This window comes from Bos taurus, chromosome 6, assembly GCF_002263795.3.
Source record: "Bos taurus isolate L1 Dominette 01449 registration number 42190680 breed Hereford chromosome 6, ARS-UCD2.0, whole genome shotgun sequence".
In the NCBI taxonomy this organism is placed as follows: Eukaryota; Metazoa; Chordata; class Mammalia; order Artiodactyla; family Bovidae; genus Bos; species Bos taurus.
In genome coordinates this window covers 101864491-101889282 of record NC_037333.1, presented here as the reverse complement: position 1 = coordinate 101889282, position 24792 = coordinate 101864491, and the positions used below count along the sequence as shown (strand labels likewise).

The following is a 24792-nucleotide window of genomic DNA, read 5'->3' as shown; positions in this document are numbered from 1 at the left end:
GGGACCAACATGGTCAGAAACACAGGAGACAGGAGAAGACATGGCTTTTAGGGAAAAACAATGAAAAGTCATGCTGCACTAGAACAGCTCAGGAGAGAAGCAGAGAAAGCACGAAAGAGGTGGGTGCCCAGCAGGCTGCAGATGCCTGCAGTATTTTTCTTTAGGCAGCAATGACCGAGTAAGAGTTTTTAAAGCAGTAATGGTTTTAGAAAGATCCTTCCAGTAGATGAAGGGGGTGGAGGCAACAGGAGTCAGCCAGAGGTATAAGAACTGGAGCCGTCTTTATATATATATAAATTTGACCATGGCATATGGGATCTTAGTTCCCTGACCAGGGATGGAACACATGGCCCTTCCATGGGAAGCATGGAGTCTTAACCATTGGACTACCAGCGAAGTCCTCCAGGTGGGACTGTCAATAGCATTCATAAGACCGGGAAAAAAAGGGGGCCTGGAATCTGAGACCAGAAAGGATGGCAGAATCCCCATACCACAACCTGCTAGCTTCATCTTTGTGTTGTGACCCTCATCTTGAGCTAGTCAACAAAGTTATTTTCTGAATGCAACCCATGTGACCAAAACATTACATCCAGCTTTTTCTTTTAAGTGTATCCCAAATGCTTTCCTGTGGTTTCACATTGCTGGCTTTCAAGATACTCAATATGAATACTGTTAATTAGAAGACATACCACCCTTTCAGGAAATCACAAGTTAGCCATTCTTGATGGCATTTCCTGTCTAATCCCTTCATCTGCAGTTAAAATCTTAGAAGAAAAGCGACCTCACAGCAACCAAAATGACAACGGTGGGAATGCCACAAGAAGGAGTCTATATTTAATATAAATCCCTGCATTTATAAAAACTCTCAAGTTTAAGTAGGACTAAGTGGAATTCTGCCACAGCAATGCCTCAAACAAGATGGTATGAGACCAAAGCCCCTCCGCCCCACCCCCCAAAAATGAAAGCAAAAATGAATCAGGAGAATCTTAGTTCTTTGCAGAAAGACCACACACACAACATGTCAGCTCCTTCTGTTATCCTGTAACACTATCAACACTTTGTTTTAGCATTTATCACAGTTTCATAATTCATGTGTGCACCTATCTTCCTGCTTCAACAGACAGGGACCCCTCATATTTTGATCATCTTTGACACACCAGATTTTAACATACCACCTGACATAGTAAATAGTCCGTAAGTACTTGCTCAATGAATGAATCAATGAAAAGCCTCCAAAAAAGGGGAGGGGGAAGCTTTCATAATAAAAACTTTCTTTTTTCATCCTTTTTAAAAGTTATATTATTTTTGGCTGCGCCGGGTCTCTGTTGCTGCTTGTGGGCTTTCTCTAGTTGCAATTCGCCGGCTTCTCATTGCACTGGATTCCCTTGCTGTGGAGCACACACTCTAGAGCACTGGCTTAAGTTATTACGGCACTTGGACGCAGGTGCCCTGAGGTAGATGGAATCTTCCCGGACCAGGGATCGAACTTGCGTCCTCTGCATTGGCTGCTGCTGCTGCTAAGTCACTTCAGTCATGCCCGACTCTGTGCGACCTCATAGACGGCAGCCCACCAGGCTCCCCCGTCCCTCGGATCCTCCAGGCAAGAACACTGGAGTGGGTTGCCATTTCCTTCTCCAATGCATGAACGTGAAAACTGAAAGTGAAGTCGCTCAGTCGTGTCCAACTCTTAGCGACCCCATGGACCGCAACCCACCAGGCTCCTCCGTCCATGGGATTTTCCACGCAAGAGTACTGGAGTGGGGTGCCATTGCCTTCTCCTCTGCATTGGCAGGCAGATTCTTTACCATTGGACCATGAGTAGAGTCCAGTAAAAACTTTCTTAGTCATCTTCTGATTCTAGGAAATAAAGCTAAGCAAATCTGAGTTGGAAATTTCCCATCTCTACCAAATCAATCTCCTTCCAAAAATAATAAGGAGAAAGGTAAGCTGCTGTGCTAGTCTAAATATTTGCATTAAAATTGGAGGGTCACACCATAATTTGCACACCTTTGTTCCCCTACTGCAAAGTGTGCGGGAATTTAAGGGGGAAAAATGGGAATTTGGAAAGCCCAATGTAAAATTCAGCATAACTTACTAAGCATTATTTCCAGTGTATCACACTTTCATCCTGACCCCTCCTCCCAGAGGCTGCAGCTGCCAGGTGTGATGGGGGCATAGGACCCAACCTAACTGGTCTCCCCGCCTCTGGCCTCTGCCAGCTCCACTTTTTGCTGCCAAAGGAACCTCCCTACAGCAAGCACAGCCTGTGATTAACAGGACCAAAATGAAATCATTGTCCTCCTCCCTCCAACGCCTCCGTGCTGCAGAGCACTTCTTCAGGTCGATTGCAACATCAGGGCCAGATGCCTCAGGGGTGTCTCTGACCTCCCAAAACCAGTAAGTGTAAATCCTACAGCTTGGTCATTCCCAGTTTTCTTCCATCCCTTCCCTTCTTTCCATTTGCCCTGCTTTTACTCTCACTTCCAAAGCTACCAGGCAGGCTTAGCCTAGATCAGCTGTGACCAAGAGAATACTGGCAGCTACAACTAGCAATTTTAAATTGGCCAGGAGCCACATTAAAATCGTAAAAAGAAGCCAGTGCGGTAAATTCTAAGTATGTTTCATTTAAAACCAATATATCCCCAAAGTGTTTTCATTGTTTAACTTGTAACCAATCTAAATGATGAGATCTTTGACATTTTTCTCCAGACCAAGTCTTTGAAATCTGTGCGTACTGTGCATTTTCAGGACATCAGGACTGGTCTCTGTTCAGACCAGACACACTGCAAGGGCACAACAGCCACACGTGGCCAGAAGCTATTGTGTTGAACAGTGACACGGAAGGCTTAGATGCAATGAACCCATTGCACCACTGCCTCCCTCTTTTCTCCTCTTGAAGATCCTTTAAGCGTTAGTTGCTCAGTCGTGTCTGACTCTGCGATCCCATGGACTGTAGCCTGCCAGGCTCCTCTGTCCATGAAGTTCTCCAGGCAAGCATACTGGAGTGGATAACTATTCTCTTCTCCAGAGGATCTTTCTAATCTAGGGACGGAACCTGGGTCTCCTGCACTGAAGGCAGATTCTTTACCATCTGAGCCACCAGGGAAGACTTTAATCCAGATGAAACAGACCATTCCCCCTAAACCTCTTTCCTTCCATGTCACTCCACTGGCTGTCCCTTGAGCAAGGCTTTTCCCCAAACTTCAATACCCCATTCAACTGCTACCTCCTTCATGAAGCCTATCACATACCCTCCCTTCCTAACCCATCTTTCTCTCCTTTGCACTTCCAGGTCATCTGTGCGTCTCTGTAACATCTGTGCTTTTGCCTGTCATACCCAACAGACTGTAAACTCCTTGAAGACTTAGTATTGCCGTAACTCTGAAAGAACACAGTGCAGTGTTTTGTTGTTCTTTTGTTTTTATTGGAGTATAATTGCTTTACCATGTTGTGTTAGTTTCTGCAGTATAAACTAACACTGTTGTGTTAGTTTCAGCTACATATATACATATATCCCCTCCCTCTTGAGCCTCCCTCCCACCCCCGCCTCCCATCCCACCCATCTAAGTCATCACAGAGCACTGAGCACCACTGCCTCCCTCTTTTCTTCTCTTGAAGATCCTTTAAGCATTAGTTGCTCAGTCATGTCCGAGTCTTAGCGACCCCATGGACTGCAGCCTACCAGGCTCCTCTGTCCATGGGATTTTCCAGGCAAGAGTACGGGAGTGGGTTGCCATTGCCTTCTCCCATCATATACTAGGAAATGGAAATTCTCTGGCTGGATAGCCTTATCTGTGTAACAGAGTGCTGAAGTGACAACTAGAAGTCAGGACCTGATCCCTACTCTGTAATGTTTTATGTTCCTGTTGGGTCCCCATATGGCTCAGTGGGTAAAGAATCTGCCTGCAGTGCAGGAGACCTGGGTTCGATCCCTGGGTTGGGAGGATCCCCTGGATGAAGGAAATGGCAACCCGCTCCAGTATTCTTGCCTGGGAAAATCCATGGACAGAGGAGTCTGGTGGGCTACAATCCATGAGGTCGCATGAGTGGGATATGAATGAGCAACTAAACCACTACCACCAAACCTTAGACTTTCTGTGTGAAATGAGAGGCAGAGACAGTTTCGCCTAAGCTGCTTTTGTTCATGCCCACAGTGGAGACATTTAGTGCTACTCCTCTGATGAAAACACTCAAATGGTTTTCCAGTCTCACTTCCAATAGCTATCGGGGTCTCTACAATCTGGCCTCCTGCTAGCTCTCTCATCCAACCACACCCACCCCCCTCACCCTGGCTGCCTTGCAGAGTACACACTGTCTCAGGGTCTTTGCACAGGCTCCCTCTACCTGAAAAGTCTTCCCCACCCCCAACTTCCTAGTCTGGCCTATCTCCTTCAGGTCTCTGTCTAAATACTGCCTGATCAGAGAGCAGGCCTTTCCTGATGACCTAAAAGAAAATAGCATAACTTTCCCTCATAGACCCAACACTAATTACCCTCACCAATCCTGCTTTATAACCTGACCTGTTGCATATTTACTCTTTGTCTCCTATGGACATGAGCACCAGAAAAGTAGAAGCATGTGGGTTTTATTTACTGCTATAGCCTCATCTCACAGACCGATGCCTGGAATACAATGGGAGCACAAATACTTATTGGATGAATAAATGAATGTGTAATATTTTAATTTTCTTAAGGAAGTGGCAGGATGAGGGACCATTTCTTCAGTTTTTCAAATATTTCAGAAAACATTCATTAATATCTTAAACCTGACTACAAAATTAATATATGCACATCATGAATAAAAAATTATTCCACTAAGCAACCAGAATAATTCTATTCCCAAGAAAATTAATGTTGCAAGGGTTGGGGCTTGTCCTTTCAGATTCATTATAATGCATGTTTGTCTAGATAGATGCATGCATTCTCAGTCACTTCAGTCGTGTCCAACTCTTTGCGATCCCTTAACCATAGCCCACCAGGCTCCTCCGTCCATGGGATTCTCCAGGCAAGAATACTGGAATGGGTTGCCATTTCCTTCTCCAGGGAATCTTCCCGACCCAGGGATCGAACCCACATCCCTTATGTTTCCTCCACTGGCAGGGGCGGGGTACTTTACCACTAGAGCCACAGATCGAGCTCTATACTTCTAGCCATAAAAACAGACAATACCTTGGATTCTATTCCATAATTTACGTAGTATATCATGCTATGTTGATACACATAGAATTATCTGATCCTTTTTAATAACTAGTCAGTTTTCTATTTCGTAGATCTAGCTAACATAGAATCCAATCTCCTACCAAGGAACTCATTCGAGTGTCTTTCATTGCAATACAAAAAACAACCACCGCCACAACAACAACATACAATTCAGGCCAAATAATTCACCCTCTAGCTAAGACATGAGAATCTCACCTACATATCTGGAGCCAGAGCAGAAACCTACCCACATTAATGAAGCAACAGAGAGGCACTCCGTGCAGAGGGCACTGTGTGAGAGCTGAGGCCGATAAATGAGATCTTCTGCTTCTACCAAATGGCTCCTTCTCCCTCCGTTGATTCTGCAAGCACTTATGAAACCACAGATGATTCTGGGGCCCACCGTGCCTTCTCTCTGTCTTCTGTCCTTTTTCCACCTTCTGAGAGATGGCTGATCACAACCCAGACTAAGCCCCATGCAGACTTACTCCTACCAATTCTCCTTCACCCACATGTTATGCGAAAAGGGATCCATACAGGTCCCCCTGAGACCCTCCAGGGCAGACTGCATTTCCTGAACTGCCTTTGTAATTTACACAGCAGTTTCTCCCACTCTCCCATCCCCAGCAGCGGCTTTCCAGAACAGGATGTGGCTCGTAAATCTTTTCCCTCAGCTTACCTACCACCCACCGGTTAGCTTATTTTCACAAGACCTGCCATTTCCCAGACTCCCCTAGTGTAAGCCTCCCATGGAAGGTCACAAGAGCATGGTTCCTAAGACAAATACTCTTCTGTTACCACTTCTACATGGAATCTAAAAAATAAAATGAATATACATGAGGAGGCAGAAACGGACTCACAGATAACAGAAGACAAACTTGTGGTCACCACTGGGGAGAGGGACGATGGGAAGCAAGATAGGGGTAGGGGATAAAGAGATAAAAAGTACTATGCATAAAACAGATGGGTAACAAGGTTGCAGTGTACATCACAAGGAAACACAGCTACTGTTCTGTAATAACTTTAAGTGGAGTATAATCTATACAACTAGTGAACCAGTATGTTACACCTGAAACTAATATCGTAAATAAATTATTCTTCTGTTGCTTAATCACTAAGCTGTGTCTGACTCTTTTGAGACCCCATGGACTGGAGCCTGCCAGGCTCCTCTGTCCAGGCTCCTCTGTCCATGGGATTTTCCAGGCAAGAATACTGGAGTGGGTTGCCATTTCATTCTCCAGGGTTATCTTCCCAACTCAGAGACTGAACCCACATGTCATGCATCCCCTACACTGCAGGCATATTCTTTACTACAGAGCCACCAGGGAATCACCTATGCTTCAATTAAAACAAACAAAAAAAGAAGGGTGGTTCTTGTGATGGGCAAAGACCGCAGGGAAATGTCATACACCTGCCATTATGGGTGTAGGAAATTCTACAAGGGGCTACGAAGGAATGTTGATATATTTAAAAGCATGTCGTAAATTTTCCAGAGAGAAAAACGTCAGGCAAATCACTAAGAGGCATTACCATTTCTTGATGGGTAGAGGCCAATTCTTATTATTTATCTTTAAATTATTTAATTAGTTCATTGAGTATCTTCTGAGTCTAGGTACAATGCCAGCCCTGGGAGGCACGAAGATGACAGCTCTTAATCAGCTGTTCAATGATAGAATCTTGTAAGAAAGATAAATATAAAAGCAACTGAAGAAATAAATGACAAAATATTGTATCTTTGAGAGGCACAGGTCCATTAATGCTGGCAAGTGAGAGAAGAAGTTGCACAGAAGGGGTCACTGAAGCAGCAGCTGAATAGCATCAGATGCTCTGAACCACTAGGGTCTCTCCTCTTGGCCCGCAAGGTAATAATAGTCTCCTGGTTTTCCTCCCACTTCTCTGACGGTACCTTTCAATCTTCTTGAGCTTTCTTGCTGATTAGTTTCCTGTTCTTAGGCATTTTCACCCTCTTACTCTCCTTGGGAATCTCATGTACAACTCTGATTCAATTTCTACGGAATAATATACATCCTGAGCCCAGATCTTCTCCAGTGAGCTCCATTCTTGTATAACCAATTACCCACTTAACATTTCCACTTGCAAGAATTTTCACAGGCCTCTCAAACTACACTCTCCCCCAAAGAACATGTAGCATCATCTGTCTTCCTCATCACTATCATAGCATCTCCCAGGAACAAAGCCAAGAAGTTAGGACTTCTCTTGATCCTTCTCTTTTACACACCCTTTACATCCAACCACCTACATATCCTTTTGTTGCTGTTGCTGTTATTTCCCCCCAATTATCCAGAATCCAGTCTGTTCTCTCCATCTCTCCTGAGGGACTACTTAATAGGCCCCTCACTGGTTTCTGAGCTTCTACTTCAGCCACACTAAACTCCATTCCCCACTTAACAAGTAACCTTTGAAAAGCTAATCTACCATTAATCTACTTAAAATTCTTTGATGGTTTCCCCATAAAGTCGAATTTTTTAGCATGCCCCCCAAATCAGTTCCTGGCCTGGTGCTCCACGTTCCAGCAGCACTTAAGTTCACAAAGTTCCTTCAAAGAACCCTATGCTTTTTATCCAAATCTTCAGAAGTATAATTCCTTTCCACCTGGAATACATTTGTCTTCTCATTCTACCACCCAACTTTTTCAACTGATTAACTCCTCAACATACATTAATTTTCTGCCTAACCATCACTTCCTCCAAGAAGTCTTCCCTGATTATTCTCTAAATCTACATTTAGGTGCCTGCCCTTCCTTTGTGATAGTTTCAGTCGTGTCCAACTCTTTTCAACCCCATGGACTGTAGCCCACCAGGCTCCTCTGTCCATGGAATTCTTCAGGCAAGAATACTGGAGTGGGTAGCCACTCCCTTCTCCAGGGATCTTCCCAACCCAGGGATCGAACCTGGGTCTCCTGCATTGGCAGGCAGATTCTTTACCATCTGAGCCACCAGGGAAGCCCTTCCTATATGCTCCTGTAAAGCTCTGTACCTCCGTGACAGGACTTACAAATCAAGGAATGAATGAAGCAGGGATGGGAGGAAGGCATAGCATATGCCAAGGCCTGGTATTTGAAACAGCAAGGTTTGTGTATGGAATTGTGAGAACTTCTGTACAGCCAGGCAGCAGGGCTGGCAGAAAGACAGAAGTGATGGGAGATGAGGCTTTAAGACTGAGGGGGCTTTCCTGGTGGGGAACCACTGGTGGCTCAGTGGTAAAGAATCTGCTTGCCAAAGCAGGAGACAGGGGTTCCATCCCTGGTCTGGGAAGACCTCTCAATGCTGTGTAGCAACTATTGCACCTGTGCTCCAGAGCCTGAGTACTGCTTCTGTTGAGCCCATGTGCCGCAACTACTGAAGCCCGAGCACCCCAGAGCCCTTGCTCTGCAACAGAAACCGCCACAAAGAGAAGCCTGTTCGTTGCAATAGAGAGTAGCCTCCACTCACCACAATTGGAGAAAGTCTGTGCAGCACTGAAGACCCAGCACAAGCCAAAAAAAAAAAAAAAGAAAAGACAAAGCTGAGGCCCAGAGGATGGAGGATTTGAATGCTCTATTAAGGGATTCAATCTCTAAACTGTAGGTAATAGGAAGCCCTGCAGGTTTTTAAAGTAAGGAAGCAATGAACATAGGGGAAACCTAATATAATCAAGTTTCTCCCATTGAGGAACCATCAAGTTAGGCTGGGAGATAACCACTAGCACTTAGAGGCCGAGAGGAAACCACTCAGGGAAGTGATGGCACTCTGGAAGTAGCTCCTGGCACAAAAATCCAGAGATGGGAGGACAGGGGTGGGGCCGGGAGGGGTGGTGATTGTGCAGAGAACACTTGTGGCGTAAGGAGGAAGGGAGTCACAGACAGAGGTCTGAGAAGTGACAGCTTTTTATCAGGTGGGAAAAGAGGGAGTTTTACACAAAAGTGAAAGAGGCCCATCAGAATGGTAAGGAGCTTCCAAGCTAGGAGGAGTCCCCAAGAAAGGATCAGGGAGGGAGGGGTGGAATATCCACATTGTATGTCCAATGTGCGGCACTCCCACACACTAGGTGCTCAGCATTTGCTGACGTGCATGTAAGTCTGCATATAAGTCCCAGATTACTAAGTCACTCTCTTCAGAAACTGTCACCTCGGGGAGATGGGGAAGATAAAAAGCACATCCACCCAAAACACAGTTTTATTAGATTTCAAAAAAACAAATCACACCCACTCCCTAATTCAAAGGATGCCAGGTGTGAACCCTTTTGAAAGGAGACCGCAACATTTTCTTCATACAAATTATTACCCTCTACTTTTTCACACTGGGCGTTTTAACATATCCTCTGTCTTCAGAGAGAAGAGAAATGTTGCTTCTCATGTGTAAAGGTCATCTGCGTGGGTGCAAGTAGGGGACGATGGTTCCAAGAATTGGGCAATGACAGACAAACGCTGATGGAGAAGATTGAGCAGGGGTGAGGGAAGGTAGATGCAAATACCCAGGAGCTGAAATGGGCACCTCTTAGAGGATCAACCAGCTGAATGGCTGAACCAGATAACTCTTTCTGTGCTGGTGCTCAGTTGTGCTCAACTCTTTGTGACTCTATGGACCATAGCCTGCCAGTCTCCACTGTCCATGGGATTTTCCTGGCAAGAATACTGGAGCGGGTTGCCATTTCCTCCTCCAGGGGATCTTCCTGACCTAAAGACTGAATCCATGTTTCCTGTGTCTCCTGCACTGCAGGCAGATTTTTAATCTGCTGAGCCATCGGGGAAGCCCTGAATTCACAAATGCCCACTAGCCACATAATGATTCCCCATGTTAATATTTCCTTTCTTGAGCCACAGTGGAGTATCTATCTCCAAAACGCAGCCAATCCTCCAGGTCCTCTGGAGGCACTGCTTTCCTGGACACAGATTTATGATGCCAAAGGAGGAGAGAAAACGTTCTCCCTATGGGCTACTCCACTTCTCCCTGGCTCCTGGGTTGAGAACTGGCTCAGCAAGTACGTGTGTAGAGCCTCACACGTCTGTTTCAAAACAGATGAAAACATTGCTGCAAGATGACTTTGACAGATTAGCCTGAAAAGTGAAATACAGGTGACTTTTTAAGCATCATTGCTTATAAGGCTTGCTGTGCTTTGAAGCCATTTGTTTTTAAAAGGTCAACAAAGACAAATCGGTAGCAGTAAATTACTGTTTACACAATTCTGAAAACTTTATACACGGGCCTTAAAGTGTAGTTTTCAACACTTGGGTCAACAAGCCAATTGCCTCAATAGCTACGGGATCTCACAGAAACACCGAGTTAACCCATTAGTAATAGAGCAAGAAGTTTGGGCTGTTTTTCCAAGAAAGGGCAAATAAATACCCATTATAACCATCATCCATCCTCCATCCCTATGACAGCCATGACTACAACAGCCACAAAGTCAATCACTCATTAAATGGCTGGTTATTTGCAAAGCACAGAGATAATGCGCAAAGATTAAACAGACCTCCAGTGTGAAAGAAATATACAATTTACACAGATGTGTGATGTAACACTGAGACTGAGAGAAACAAGCACCAGAGGTCATACTGGCCGAGGCTTAATCAGCAGAGAGAAACCACACAATAATCTGAACAGAACTGTAATACAAAAAATGCTGGGGGACTCCCCTGGTGGTCCAGCGATTGAGAATTCGCCTTCCAATGCAGGGGACTCTGATCGATCCGTGGTTGGGGAACTAAGATTCCACAAGCCGAGGGGCAACTAACCCAGCCACAACTAACTACAGCCACAACCTGCAGCTAAAGAAGGCTGTACACCCCAACCAAGAGCCCCGGTACCACAGTGAAGACCCTGCGCAGTGCGCCCCACACACACACACGAAAATTAAACCGTGATGGGGAAAAGGCCTATCCTGGTAGCCCACTGGTAAAGAATCCACCTGCCAGTGCAGGAGACTTGGGTTCAATCCCTGGGTCAGGGAGATGCCCTGGAGGAGGAAATGGCAACTCACTCCAGTATTCTTGCCTGGGAAATCCCATGGACACAAGAGTCTGGTGGGCTGCAGTCCTCGGGGTCGCAAAGAGTCAGACATGACTTAGACACTAAACCACTGCCGCCGCCAGGGACTTTAAGAACATCATTGAGTTCAGGGACTTCCCTGGTGGTCCAGTGCCTAAGACTCCACATACCCCCAATGCAGGGGGGCCTGGGTTTGATCCCTGGTCAGGGAACTGTATCCCACATGCTGCTACTGAGGGCTCCTGTGCTGCAACTGAGATCCTGCATGCCATAGCTAAAGATCCTGCATGCCACAAGTGAAAGAAAAAAAGATCCCACATGCCACAACTAAGACCCAGCACAGCCAAACAAATAAATATTGGGGGGAAAAAAGAACATCACTGAGTTCAGATTCTCTGAGGTGGGTCAACAGAAAGGGAAGGAAGTGACTATTTATTAAATACTGATTCACTGCAGGTACTAGGGTTTTAAAAAATACATTATCTCATGCAGTTCTCATTATATTATTTTACAGATGAAGGAAGTAAGAATTTGGAGAGGGTCAGTAAATTCCCAGCATTACACATCTAGTTAGGCCTCGAGTTCAAGCCCAACTCTCACTGACTTCAAAATAAACTCACTTTCCCTTAAACTGGGATGCCTCTCCAGGTGAAAATTTAAGGGTGGAATCTCAGCGAGCCTGGAAGAAGTGTTCTACTCACCTGAATCCCTACTTTGAGTTGGCAACAGGAGAACAGAGAAGAAAAGTAACACTGATATTAAAAACTTTTCCAAGTGTCTTCTCATTTCATTCATTGCCTTGACTCCCAACTCTTTGTCCTTCACAACGAACACATATTTTCAGACATGTTTTCTAGACAAATAAGGTATATTCCTTGCTCTCATTTATTAAATATTCTCTGTTCCTTTGAATATCAACACCTCCATTCTTAAATTAAGGGTGATTTCATATCTCAGTTCTCAAGTGCAGAGGGCATGACATTTCTGCCGGATGTTAAAGATAATTTAAAAGGAGAACTGCTTCAGCTTCTAATGGCTGAGAGCTTGAGTTATGCACAGGGTCACCACCTGCCATGTGTGCAATGCTCTACAGACTGCAAAGTGATCCGGGGCAGAGCACACACGTCACCACCCCGAGAGCACAACAGCTCTAACTCGTCTCAGGATGCACACCACTTCCAGCTTTCAATTTTAAAATTAATCCATCCCTTTCTGGTCAGCAGCTCATGAGTCATCCCTATCCCTTGCCATCCTTCCTTGTCTCCACCCCACCTTCCACACCCCAGGAGAAAAACACTGGCTTTGAAGACGTCCCTGGCAGTCCACTGGCTGGAACTCCGTGCTCCCAATGCAGGGGACCCAGGTTCGATTCCTGGTCAGGGAACTTGAACCCATATGCTGCAACTAAGACCCAGCACAGCCAAAAAAATAAACATAAGTATTTTTTTTTTTAAGATATTGGCTTTGGTCCTGCAGGAGAAGAGGAAGCATGTTTCTCTGACTACTGGAGCCATGCTGAAGCCATCTCCCAGGAAGGTTTTATTTAGTACTCCTTTACAAAGTCAGAGGGTTTCCCAGGTGGCTCAGTGGTAAAGAATCCACCTGCCAAGCAGAAGATGTGGGTTCAATCCCTGGGTCGGGAAGATCCCCTGGAGAAGGAAGTGGCTGCCTACTCCAGTATCCTTGCCTAGGAAATCCCACAGAGAAGCCTGGTGAGCTACAGTCCATGGGCCACAAGAGTTGGACACGACTTAGTGACTAAACAACAACGAGGCCAGAAAAGAAGGTCAACCAAGAGGATTTCTGGCCCAAGCCTCAGTTTCAAACCAGAGCTCATAAAGGACTTCCCTGCCACAGGCTTCTAGCAAGACAATGCAGAACAGACTTGAAGTCTGCTGTTGGCATCTGAACTCACAAAGCCGTGTCAACAAGGAGCGTCCCCCCCATTCACACCACTCCATATCTCGGGGAAAGAAGTCCTTGGACATTCTCTTATCTCTACTTGAAAACGGCTCAGCTGGAAGAGAGCTCCTCTCTACCCCTCCAGCTGTGACCTCTGCTCCTTTCTCAAATCTTACAACTTGTTTAGAAGATACACTCAGAAGGTGATTACCAAACACTTGAGAAGTGAGTAAACACATTAGAATTCTTGGGTGCCCAAAGCCATACAGGTTCCACTTGGGTTACAAAGGGTCACTCTGGCCCCCCATCTATTTAAAATCTGGCTAAGGCTTGGACCGACTCCAACAAAGAAGCCAAGGGAAAGAACAGCAAGAGAGAGATAAGTTTGATGGGAAGATGGGGACGCTGGAAATAAAGTTTATTCGAAGGTGGACCTTCAGCTGCAGGGTTGAATTTAAAGAGCAGTTTCTAGATCTTCGGTCCATAAAATGCTAGATTTCTCGTCCTAATAACAGTGTTTTAATAGTATTGCTTTCAGTATAAATGATGAACATGAAATGTTCAAATACTGTAATTTTGGTTCCAAGTTTCAATCCAATGACAAGCCTCATACTACAGAAATGAAAGGAGTACTAACTTGAAATGTAAACTTGAAAACAACAGTCTTTGGACTTCGGGGCAAAGTTCTAGGAATTTACTTTAAAACTGACCTCTTTCTGCCTTGCATGGGAGGAAGGCGTTTTTCTCTTGATGCTGGGTGGGAAAAGAACAGAGGAGGGGTCTAAGCCCTCAGTCTCCCCTAGAGAAAGAGGGCTCAATAGTTTCTGCCCTGTTCCCCCTTCTGGCAACAAAAATAAAGCTGGAGCCAAGACTTCAGTCTTCGACCTCACAGGGTACCTGGAGGGGGGTGGGGGCCGGCGGTGGAGGGGAGGGCATTTTCGAACCCTGGGTAACACAGGCTGCCTCTCTGTAACCTTAACAAAGATCTCCAGTGCGAGCCGTCAAAATTCAAATGGAGAGCAGACCCATGGCTCTCCGCTAGGAAACCCTGTTTTCTTTTAATTAAAAAAAAAAAAATGTCGAGGTCACCCCTCAGCTTTGTTTACAAGTAATGAGTCCAGCAGCCCCCATTAATCACCCCTGGAGATTCTTTTACACTTTGATGTGAAAAGAGGCAGGGCCCATTGTGATGTCCACGACTCCAACAGCAGCCCTTTCACTTGCAAACGAAGCTTGGGCCCCCAGTAAGAACTGATTGTCAGAAAAAAATTCATTGCCTTTCCTTCCAGTGATTTATCAGAGATGGGGGGGAAAACGGTGGCTTTAAGACAACTTTCCGGAAAGGGTTCCCAGCACACCACTACTGCATTCCCAGCCTCCGCTGGTTCTTTCTGCCCCGCATGCCCACTTCTCAGAGCCTGGGAAAGGCAACTTTCTTCTCTGGAAGCCATCTCATCTGGGGGAACTTTCCTTCCCTCTCCTGCAAGCTTTCCTGGGGGCCTGAGCTGGGTGTGCTCAGTCGTGCCGGACTCTGCAACCCTGTGGACTGCAGCCAGCCAGGCTCCTCTGTCCCTGGGATTCTCCAAGCAAGAATACTGGAGTGGGTTGCCATTTCCTCCTCCAGGGGATCTTCCTGACCCAGGGATCGAACTCCTGTCTCTTTCATCTCCTGCACTGGCAGGAGGGTTCTTTACCACTAGCGCCATCTGGGAAGCCCTTCGGCGGGGCGGCGCGGGGGGAGCCTAATGGTACTTAACCGTTCTGGTGTCTCCAGAACAAGGTTGATACCAGCACCTGGTTTGCCCATAACAGACCAAGACCATCTCAATAATTAAGGCACAAGGCATCCGTTTCCCCCATCTTTACCAGTCTCTTACATTAAAAGGAAAGAGGATTAAAGATTTCTCTAAGGATCTGAGGTGGTAGTCAGAGGAAGGTTCAACAGAAGGACTAGGAAGATTTTTTTTTCCAAGTAAACTTTTAAAATTAGAATAGAACGTGCATTGTATAAAGTGCTCAGCTCACACCTGTTATTTTTGCCAGGTGACATACCCCTGTAACTGGCACGCAGATCCATCATGGAAAAACAGCACCACTCTTGGGCTAGACAACTCTTTTGAGCAGAAAGACTATGTCAAACGTGTAACTGAGCTTTAGCGCTCACTCCATTCTACAGGGAATACCTGGGACAGAAGCATGTAATTCTCAGCACCAGAGACAAAAGGAGACAGAAAAGTATTTGTGGTGAGGGCCATTCTGAGTACAGTACAGTGTGGAGCAGCAGCCCCAGCTCCACCCAAGAGACTGTGACAATGACAATCTCCCCAGACACTGTCAGATGCGCCCCTACCCCCACCTCCAGGGAATACAATTATTCCAGGTTGAGAACCACTGGTCTATAAGAACAAAAACACATTAAGAGAAGCAGTCAGATAAATCCACAAAGTAAAACATACATTCAACTCAGTTTCCTCAAACAGTCAACTCCACCGCCTGCCCCCCACCCAGCATCCCCACAAAATAAGCAGGGTAAATAAATGGTCTGGGTTAAGACGTGACAAAACCTAACACAGTATACAGGCTTCCCAGGTGGCTCAGCAGTAAAGAATCCACCCGCAATGCAGGAATGCAGGAGACGTGAGTTCAATCCCTGGATTGGGAAGATCCCCTGGAGAAGGAAATGGCAACCCACACCAGTATTCTTGCCTGGACAGAGGAGCCTGGCAGGCTGCAAGTCATAGGGTAGCAAAGAGTCAGACATGACTGAGCGCACGCCCGCGCATACGCACACACACACACAACACAGTCAGCATTTTAGGGAACCCTTAGCAACTAAAAAACAACAGCAAGGCAGGATACGCACTTGGATTTGACTGAGTCAGGATGTAAACAACTTGAACAGACATTTTAAAACAATCCGAACAGTGTGGAGACGGGCTAATTCATAGATGAATCTAAAATGTAATTTTATTAGGAAAGAGACTGGCACGCAATTATGTAGGGAAAGAAATCCCCCTTTTAAAGGAGACGCACATAAGGTAAAGCCAAAGTGAAAAAACAGATGTCTGGGATTGGCTTTAAATCACTCCAGCAAAGAACAAAAGGAAAAGGATACATTTTTTTTTCCTTTTAAGTGTGGCAAAATATTGAGAAATGTTAAATCTGGAGAAAAGGCTATTTGAAAGTTAATGAAATATTCTACTTCTACTGTCTATAATAAAATTTTTTCTTTCCAAGTGAAGGAAAAAGAGTGGAGGCAAGAAGTATGATAAGATCTATACTAAGTTAGGTTTTCATGCCCAGTCAGGGCCAATATTCTTTATTGCTGTTACAATGCACAAAATTTCTGTCTTTCTCTTGCCCCTTCATCCCATTTCCCTCCTTCCCAGTCTCCCTCTTTCTCTTTTCCTTCAGATTGTCTCCCCCTTGATAAGAAGTCTGGGACCACCTCATGCTTTCAGTAGCTTTAATAAGACCTGTTCACTTAACTCTGTCTATTATAACATCTTACCTATATAAACACATACAATCCAATGTCTGAAATCATTTTAAAGCAACAGAAATGGTGACACTCTACCTTTCAGGTTAAGAAGAAAGCATTATCTGATGAAAAGCATCAAAACTTGGTCAAAGGCAGAAATTGCTTAATAATATGTTAAATGTTGTTTGGTAGAGAAAAATTTTCCACCAAAATAAACCAGTTGCTCCAGCATTCCCTATAGCTTGATTCACACATTCAACTATTAATTTCTCCAAGCTTTTTCCTCCTCCAGTACAAGGAGCCAGATTACCATCTAATCTAACTACATTACAGGGCTATCATGAGAGACAGAAAACAAGACTCAGATTCTGAAATAATGTCCTCCAGGCTTCTGAAAAAGAGGAAACTGAAATATTCATCTTAATCCTGTTCCACATATTCCCAAGGAGGCTGACGGCTACTGCTTTAGAAGAAAAGGATTGTTATAACTGAAGCCTACAAAAAAGAAAAAGGTTCTTTCCCAAATCAGGATAGTATAAAATTAGTATTCATACAAAGATGGTAAGAAAAGTGAAAGTGATAGTCACTCTGTCGCGTCCCACTCGCTGTGACCCCCACGGAGCCCGCCAGGCTCCTCTGTCCGTGGGATTCTCCAGGCAAGGATACAGAACTGGGTTGCCAAGCACTCCTCTAGGGGATCTTCCCAACCCAGGGATGGAACCCATGTCTCTTTTGTCTCCTGAATTGGCAGGCACATTCTTTATCACTAGCGCCACTTGGGAAGCCCTATTCCTGGAGTAGCTCACAAAGGAATCCTTTCCACCCAAAGAGCTGCCTCTAAACAAAGTCTTTCTCTTTTGAGGTAGAGTTGTGGAAGGTACTTATTCTCCTGAAACCCAGCTCCCTACTAGCATCACCAGAGCAAGAGAATTAACGATTCATGAAGGAGTTTATCCCAGGCGCTGGGATAAACACTTTACATACATTATTCTTGGTATCCTCATCTTAATGAGGCTTAAAAGTTGAGCCATTTGTCCAATGTGTCAGAGATCTAAACACAAGTTACCCAGCCCTGGAGTCCCACACGCAAGTCTGCTACATCACTTAGGCAATACAAAATCAACTGGACTTTTTTTTTTTAGATAAATTGTCCTCTATATTTATTCATGGCTGTGCTGGGTCTTCACCTCTGCTCAGGCTTTTTCTCTGTTCACAGAGAGCAGGGCTACTCTCCAGTTGCAGTGCACTGGCTTCTCTTGTTGCAGAGCATGGTCTCTAGGGTTCGTGAGCTTCAGTAGTTGAAGCATGTGGGCTCAGTAGTGTGGCTCCCAGGCTGTAGAACAGAGGCTCAATAACTGCGGTGCGTGGGCTAAGTTATTGCTTGGCACGTGGGATCTTCCCGGACCAGGGATCAAACCCGTGTCTTCTGCATTGGCAGGCGGATTCTTTACCACTGAGCCACCAGGGAAGCCCCTCAACTAGATTTTACTGGTGAAAGTACTCAGTACATCTGCAGCTGAGTCTCCCCCACTCCCCACCACACACCCACTCCCCACCAAATTTAACTGTCCATTTGGGAAATAACTAATTCTGAAAAAGATTTCCTCAGGCCTGAGATAAGTCTGAAACCAAACTCTTTTAAACCCATCAAACCGAATGACTCCTCTTAAACTATATATGACAACGACACACGACGAGCAACCATTTTCTAAAATAAAGGGAAACCATGCATTCTGTATAAGAAACATTATTGCGCTTATAAATCAGGCCTAAAACAACTTGCTGGGGAAACACAGGAAATTTCACAATTCCAGGTGTGGATTATTTACAATGCCCAGGCCAATCACAGTTTCAGGAAAACACAGCTTACAGCCATTAATCTCTCTAGTGAGCATCTGGAAGTCAGGCCCCTGATTTACTCACACAAAGAAAATCTGTCCATATAATAGGTGTTAATCAGCTTAACACCTTGTAGCTTCCTCACTAATTGAGGGCTCCCCTCAATTAGGAGAGGTAAACGTTATTTCAGACTCTCCTGGGGAAGGAGAGCATGCAAGAGTATAGCATTATGGTTCAGGGTTCACAAAATGCAATCACTCAAATCTTTCCCCCAAACTGACAAGCATATCAGCAGATTTCCTAACACACACTGAAGGGAAAGAAGGGGGACAGGGTACTGACCTTGCAAAGGGGCATGTTCTCTCTTTCAACAAGGAGAATGAAAAGTAATTTGAAACTCCAGGAAAAATAAAAACACCATCCAAAGATGAGGCAATTTAAAATGTGGCATGAATTTGAGCAATTCACTCAGCTATAGGTGTTCACTTGTCCTGATCAATATCAAATGTGTCAAGTGGTACTTGGGTTGACTTTGAACCCATAGAGAAGAAATAAAACCCTAAATGCTATTTTGCTTCCCAATCAAAATAGTGTAAATAGTGCTTCTTGGTTTTTCAGCTTTTATTATTAAAAGACAAAGCTTGCAAAAGCACAGATGCTTATAAAATGTGCTGTCAACCTGGACAATTTAAAACTAAAAGCAGGGGACTTCCCTGGTGGTCCAGTGGTTAAGAATCCACCTGCCAATACAGGGGACATGGGTTCGATCCCTGGTTTGGGAAGACCCCACGTGCCTTGGAGCAACTAAGCCCATGTACCACAACTACTGAGCCTGCAGGCCCTAGAACCCATGCTCTGCAACAAGAGAAGCCACCACAGTGAGAAGCCCGAACACCACAACTAAAGAGTAGCCTCTGCTCTCCACAACTAGAGAAAGTTCTTGCACAGCAGCAATGACCCAGCGCCACCAAAATAATAATTTAAAAAAAGCCTAAAAGCAGAGCTAACAGTTGGAAGGTAGAGGAGAGAGAAGTGGAAAAGAGTAAGGATAATTATACTATCAGATTAGACAATGAAAAGTTGATGGAAATTTTTAAAATTTTAATACTGATTATATAGCAAAATATAGTATATTCATTTAATATGCCTTATTATAAAGGCATATAAAGATATATAAGTTTGTGAAATAAAAGAAAAATGACAAACATCTTTTTGCCTATTCATACTGTTCATGGGGTTCTCGCAGCAAGAATACTGGAGTGGTTTTCACTTGAGGACCACATTTTGTCAGAACTCTCCACCATGACCTGTCCGTCTTGGGTGGCCCTGCATGGCACGGCTCATAGCTTAATTGACTTACACAAGTCCCTTCGCCTGACAAGGCTGTGATCCATGAAGACTGGTGTGCTGCTGTCCATGGGGTTCCAAAGACTCAGACATGACTTAGTGACTGACTGACAATAACATAAGCATCGAAACTGAATAGACACCAAAAAGAATACACTACTTGATTATTTTAAAATAAAAATCAAAAGCAGGCATAGAAGTGAGAATAGCGGTAGGCTTTGAGAGAGACAGTAGCTAAGAGCAGACAGGAGGGGCTCCTGGGGAGCTGGTATTGTTGTTGCTTGATCGGTTACACAAGTGTGTTCACTTTGTGAAAATGCATTGAACTGTACTCATAGTGTCAGCCCTTTTCAGTTTGTTACACTCCAATAACAATTTTTAGAAAGAACAAAAAGGGGAGGGGAAAGAAGGGGAGGAGAAATATAAGTACATCAGACTGAGTACCATCAAATGTTGATAAGTCTGGGAGCCAGGGGAATAAGCTTATTTGTAAGAACTAAAACAAATATTGTCTTTACACATGATATTAATATTCTGCCATGCTGATGACTTCTGGTAGCCCTGAGCAGACTAAGGATTCACACTCAGACGTCTATTTAGTTTGCGCAATTAATACCTGCCTGCTCAATACACGTCTATTTCCTTTAAAATATGTGCTAGTCCTGGACCAGTTTCACGTGAATTTGTTTTTTGGGAGGGATGGAGAAGGCTCTTCAGAGTCCCTGGGGCTGCAAGGAGATCCAACCAGTCCATTCTAAAGGAGATCAGTCCTGGGTGTTCTTTGGAAGGACTGACGCTAAAGCTTAAAACTCCAGTACTTCAGCCACCTCATGCGAAGAGTTGACTCATTGGAAAAGACTCTGATGCTGGGAGGGATTGGGGGCAGGAGGAGAAGGGGATGACAGAGGATGAAATGGCTGGATGGCATCACCAACTTGATGGACATGAGTTTGGGTAAACTCCAGGAGTTGGTGATGGACAGGGAGGCCTGGCGTGCTGTGATTCATGGGGTTGTAAAGAGTTGGACACGACTGAGCGACTGAACTGAACACGACAAAACATTTAAACAAGTGAGCTATTTGGTATATGCTAAAAATAGAGCTCTATTTAGGATTTCCTCTAACTTACTACTTGTACTGGGTTATTAAAAGGACCACATCAGGGAGTTCAAGAGCTGAAAAGACAAATGTAACAAATAATAAAAACAGCTCTGTAATTGCTAGAATGCTACTACAAAGGGCAATTAGCTAGTCTAACAATTAGCAACAACAGAAAACAAATGTAAATAATGGAGTACCAAATATCTTTTCTAATCTCGCCACTGATGATACTGTTCAGTGTTATTATAATTTATGATTCTTCTTCCAGAAATTACTCTGGATACAGTGTGAGTAATCAGAAATAGCTGAAAAATCATACCTCCAAAAAACCTTAGAAATTTAAAATTTCTTCACCCCGATACATTTTCATTAACCTGATATTTAGATTCCTTTGTAGAAAGACCCAGTTTTCATATTCTATAGAATTCAACTCTTAATTGATTAATTCAAACTCCAATCAAGATGCCAACAATTTTTCTAGAAAATGACAAACGACTTCGGAGTACATGTGGAAATGTAATCAGATGTGACTAGCCATAAAAATTCTAAAAATGAAAATTACTGACAAAGAATCTGCCTAAATATTAAAATCTATAAAAACACTGAAATAGTACAGCACCGTTGGCAGAAGAGACAACTGATGGCACAAAAGGGTTCACCAACAGACTCAAGAATGTGATGGGTTTTGGACATGGCATTCAAATCAGTAAAGATAGATGATTTAATAAATTATGTTGGAACAACTGGCCAGCCTTTTGCTTAAAAAAAGGCTAACATCCCCCAGACTTTTTCATTTTCCTATTAATATGGAAATTTACAACACACACTTTACACTAAAATCAATTACAGATGGATCAAAACACTAAAAAGTCAATGATCTAAAGTGGGCAGCAAATGAAGAGGGCAAAGCATCTAACTCGTCCGTGAACCCAGCTGCGTGGGAACTGTAGTGAACTAAAAAGGATCCGTGCTTCCCCAGCTTTTCATTCTTTCTTTTTAAACATCAAGTCTCCCTGGGGCAAGCTGACATAGCAGATGTCTGTCTGTCAGAGGAAATCAGGTGGGTGTTTGGGAGTTCTGGTTGGGGAGAACTAAGTCTCAGCACACCTGAAAAGTAATGGCACATCACTTGAGAAGTTTTGAATTAGAAAGCTCATGACTTCTCAAAAAGAGCAGGAGCTAGTTATTTGATTCCATCTGAGGGGTGGTCTATGGTAATGCAAACGCTGTGCTGTTAAATTTTTCAGGAGAAGATGGAAGTCTAGATTGTTATGTAAAAATCACTGGCAGATATATATATATATTTAGGACACTGTGAGAGGCCAAACAAAACCCATCTGTTGGCCAGATCTGCCCCACAAGCCACCAGCGTACAAGTTCTGATTTAAATGCAAAAAATGAAACCTTTCAAGTGCCAGCCGAGAACACGTGACATTATTGTCTCAATCATGGAATAGGAAAGACCTTGCAAAGCACAATCAAATCCAGAATCCATAAAATACCAAGACATTTAACTACATAACAATTTAAAACTTATGTGTAACTGAACATTATGAATAAGCCTTAAAAAAAAAAAAAAAAAAAAGGATGCTAACAGTTTCCCCTCTGGCTCTAGCAGCACATGGACTGTGTAGCAGCCTGGGCCACGTGCCTTCCTCTGTGGGGGAGGAGAGTGCACCAAGTTCAACACCAGGACGATGGGGACCACTGGAGTGCAGGAAGAGCTTCCTAAATGAGCCAGAAAGGAGGAGGAAGTAGGAAAGCACCAGAATGGTCCAGAGCCACAGTCCCCATCATCTATTACTCAAGAAATATTAACTGAGTATGTTTGAGTCTACAGGTCTCCTACTTTCATAGGTATTTGAATATCTAATAGTATACATAAAACTGATCAGGGATATTAAGAATTCCTTCTGAATAGCAAATTGGTTATTCTTAATAACTGCTTCACAATATAAATACGCTGCCTGCAAGGAACCCTGATCATATGCAATACACAAGAAGGCAGTCAACTATGTGTACAGAGTTGGAAGGAGAGATGTTGATTGTTAAGTATATCTAACAGAATTCCCTCCTCCAAGCCTCTCACAAGGCCGATTTCCTCATATCTGTTTCAGCACAAACCAAACAGGTGCACATTTTCCCAAATCAGTGTGACCTGGGCCAGTTCCTCGAACATAGAATTAGGATGCTTGATCTAATATAATATCACATCCACATGTTAACGAAATGAGTTACAAGACTAAAAGAGTACTAGATTTAAAGAAAATAATGTAGCCAGTCTAACAGGTTTGATTTCATCCAGAGAAGACAGAAATTTTCACACCTTTTCCTGCACCAGAGAGTCCATAGGTCACAAAAATAAAAAGGACCAACCTTATTCTTTGAAAAATTGATTATAAAATTCAACATCAAGGTATCTCTGCATCATGGACCTCATGGTTACCTGTTGCTGCTGCTGTTGACTCTTTCGGTAAACGCCATTGCTGCCAATTAGTGGAAAGCGATGAGTCTGCTCATCTGAAAAAGAAACAGCAGCCTGTGAACATCAGCACATAAATAACTAAACTAACTGGTACACCTAAACTGGACGGCATCTTACTAGACACAGAACTCATAGCTCTCATTAGAATAACAGACTGGTTCTTCACCAACTCTCAAATCGTGTGAACAAACCGGCCGGCATATACCAAAGGCCAAATGCATTTTTAATTTTAAGCCTGAAAACAGTTTCAGCCAGGAAAAATATGTGCACATGTATGTTTATCATGAGGCAGGAGAAAGGAAATAACATTTCCCCAGTGTCCAGTTTGTGCCAAGCCTTTAAAAATGACATTTCATGTAAACATTACAATATACTTGCAAGGTACATACTAATACCTCATATACTAAATAGCCCATTTTATATATAAGAAAAGTGAAACTCAGTTTTAAATAATTTGCCTAAGGTAATAGGTTGTGTCAACAATCTCACTAGAATCAAAAGGGGGAAAGGCAAAAGTATAGACAAGAAAGAAAAGTTGATCTTCAAGGCTAAATAAAAAAGTGAGCCCAGTAAAAGCCAATCTTGAGATTTTACTTCCACTCATAAAAGCCACTTAACCCCAAAGCAATTCTGGAGAGTTCTCTTAAAACAGTACTGGTTAAAAAAAAAAAAAAGTTGTTATCCAACCTGGGCAGACTGGCCTTGGTACCTATCTTGTATATCTCTAGTAACAACCTTTCTCTCTGTGTCTAACACCATCAACAGCTGTTTCCTTTTCCCTTTCTTGTGTGTATTTGTAAATTTACTGCTCTTATCCTAACTTGCTTTAAATAGTTTCAATTTTTTTCAAACATCCTTAAGGCAAAAGGGTATGTTACTAAATTATCTTAGTACCAATTTAACAAACTATCTGATACAAATGGAAATAAATACAGATGTTAAATTTGTAACAACTTTTAGAGTGCCTGCTACTTTAAGAGATTAACTGCCATACTTTATGCCTGAGGCTGAAGAAATACTAGAACTGAGTCCTTCAGCTCTACACTGACTCTTGATAAGGTCTTTTATCTCCCCTCTCCATGACTACAATGTTTCCTTATTAGTAGATAACCATTTGTCAGTCTATCTCCTCCCCCAGAAAGAATGCAACATAGATGCTACAAACATTCTAATCAGACTCACCTTAGCAGAGCTCTAAAATTTTGAAAGTCAAACATGCTTTGGAGTAGGACACTCCTGCTGGCTATAGTGGCCCTAGGCAAGTTTTCTAAATTCTCCAAATCAAATCCCTATCACCACTCCCCTTTAAAGAAGGTAAGTAAAGTCACTCAGTTGTGTTCAACTCTTTGAGACCCAGTGGACTGTAGCCCACCAGGCTCCTCCATTTGTCCGTGGGATTTTCCAGGCAAGAGTACTGGAGTGGATGGCCATTTCCTTCGCCAGGGAATCTTCC

At 43.7% G+C, this 24792-nt stretch overlaps 1 protein-coding gene across 7 annotated transcripts in view; it reads right to left on the bottom strand.

Moving 5' to 3' along the window:
* AFF1 (ALF transcription elongation factor 1) overlaps window positions 1-24792 on the bottom strand; it is a 197222-nt gene that overhangs the window by 160610 nt on the left and 11820 nt on the right. For all 7 annotated transcript variants that reach the window (XM_059887671.1, XM_059887672.1, XM_024993466.2 and 4 more), the window contains one exon: window positions 23301-23374. In XM_059887671.1, the coding sequence (XP_059743654.1) occupies window positions 23301-23338 (38 nt within the window). In that variant the 5' untranslated portion in view covers window positions 23339-23374. Of the gene's footprint in view, window positions 1-23300; window positions 23375-24792 lie in introns of those variants that run through there.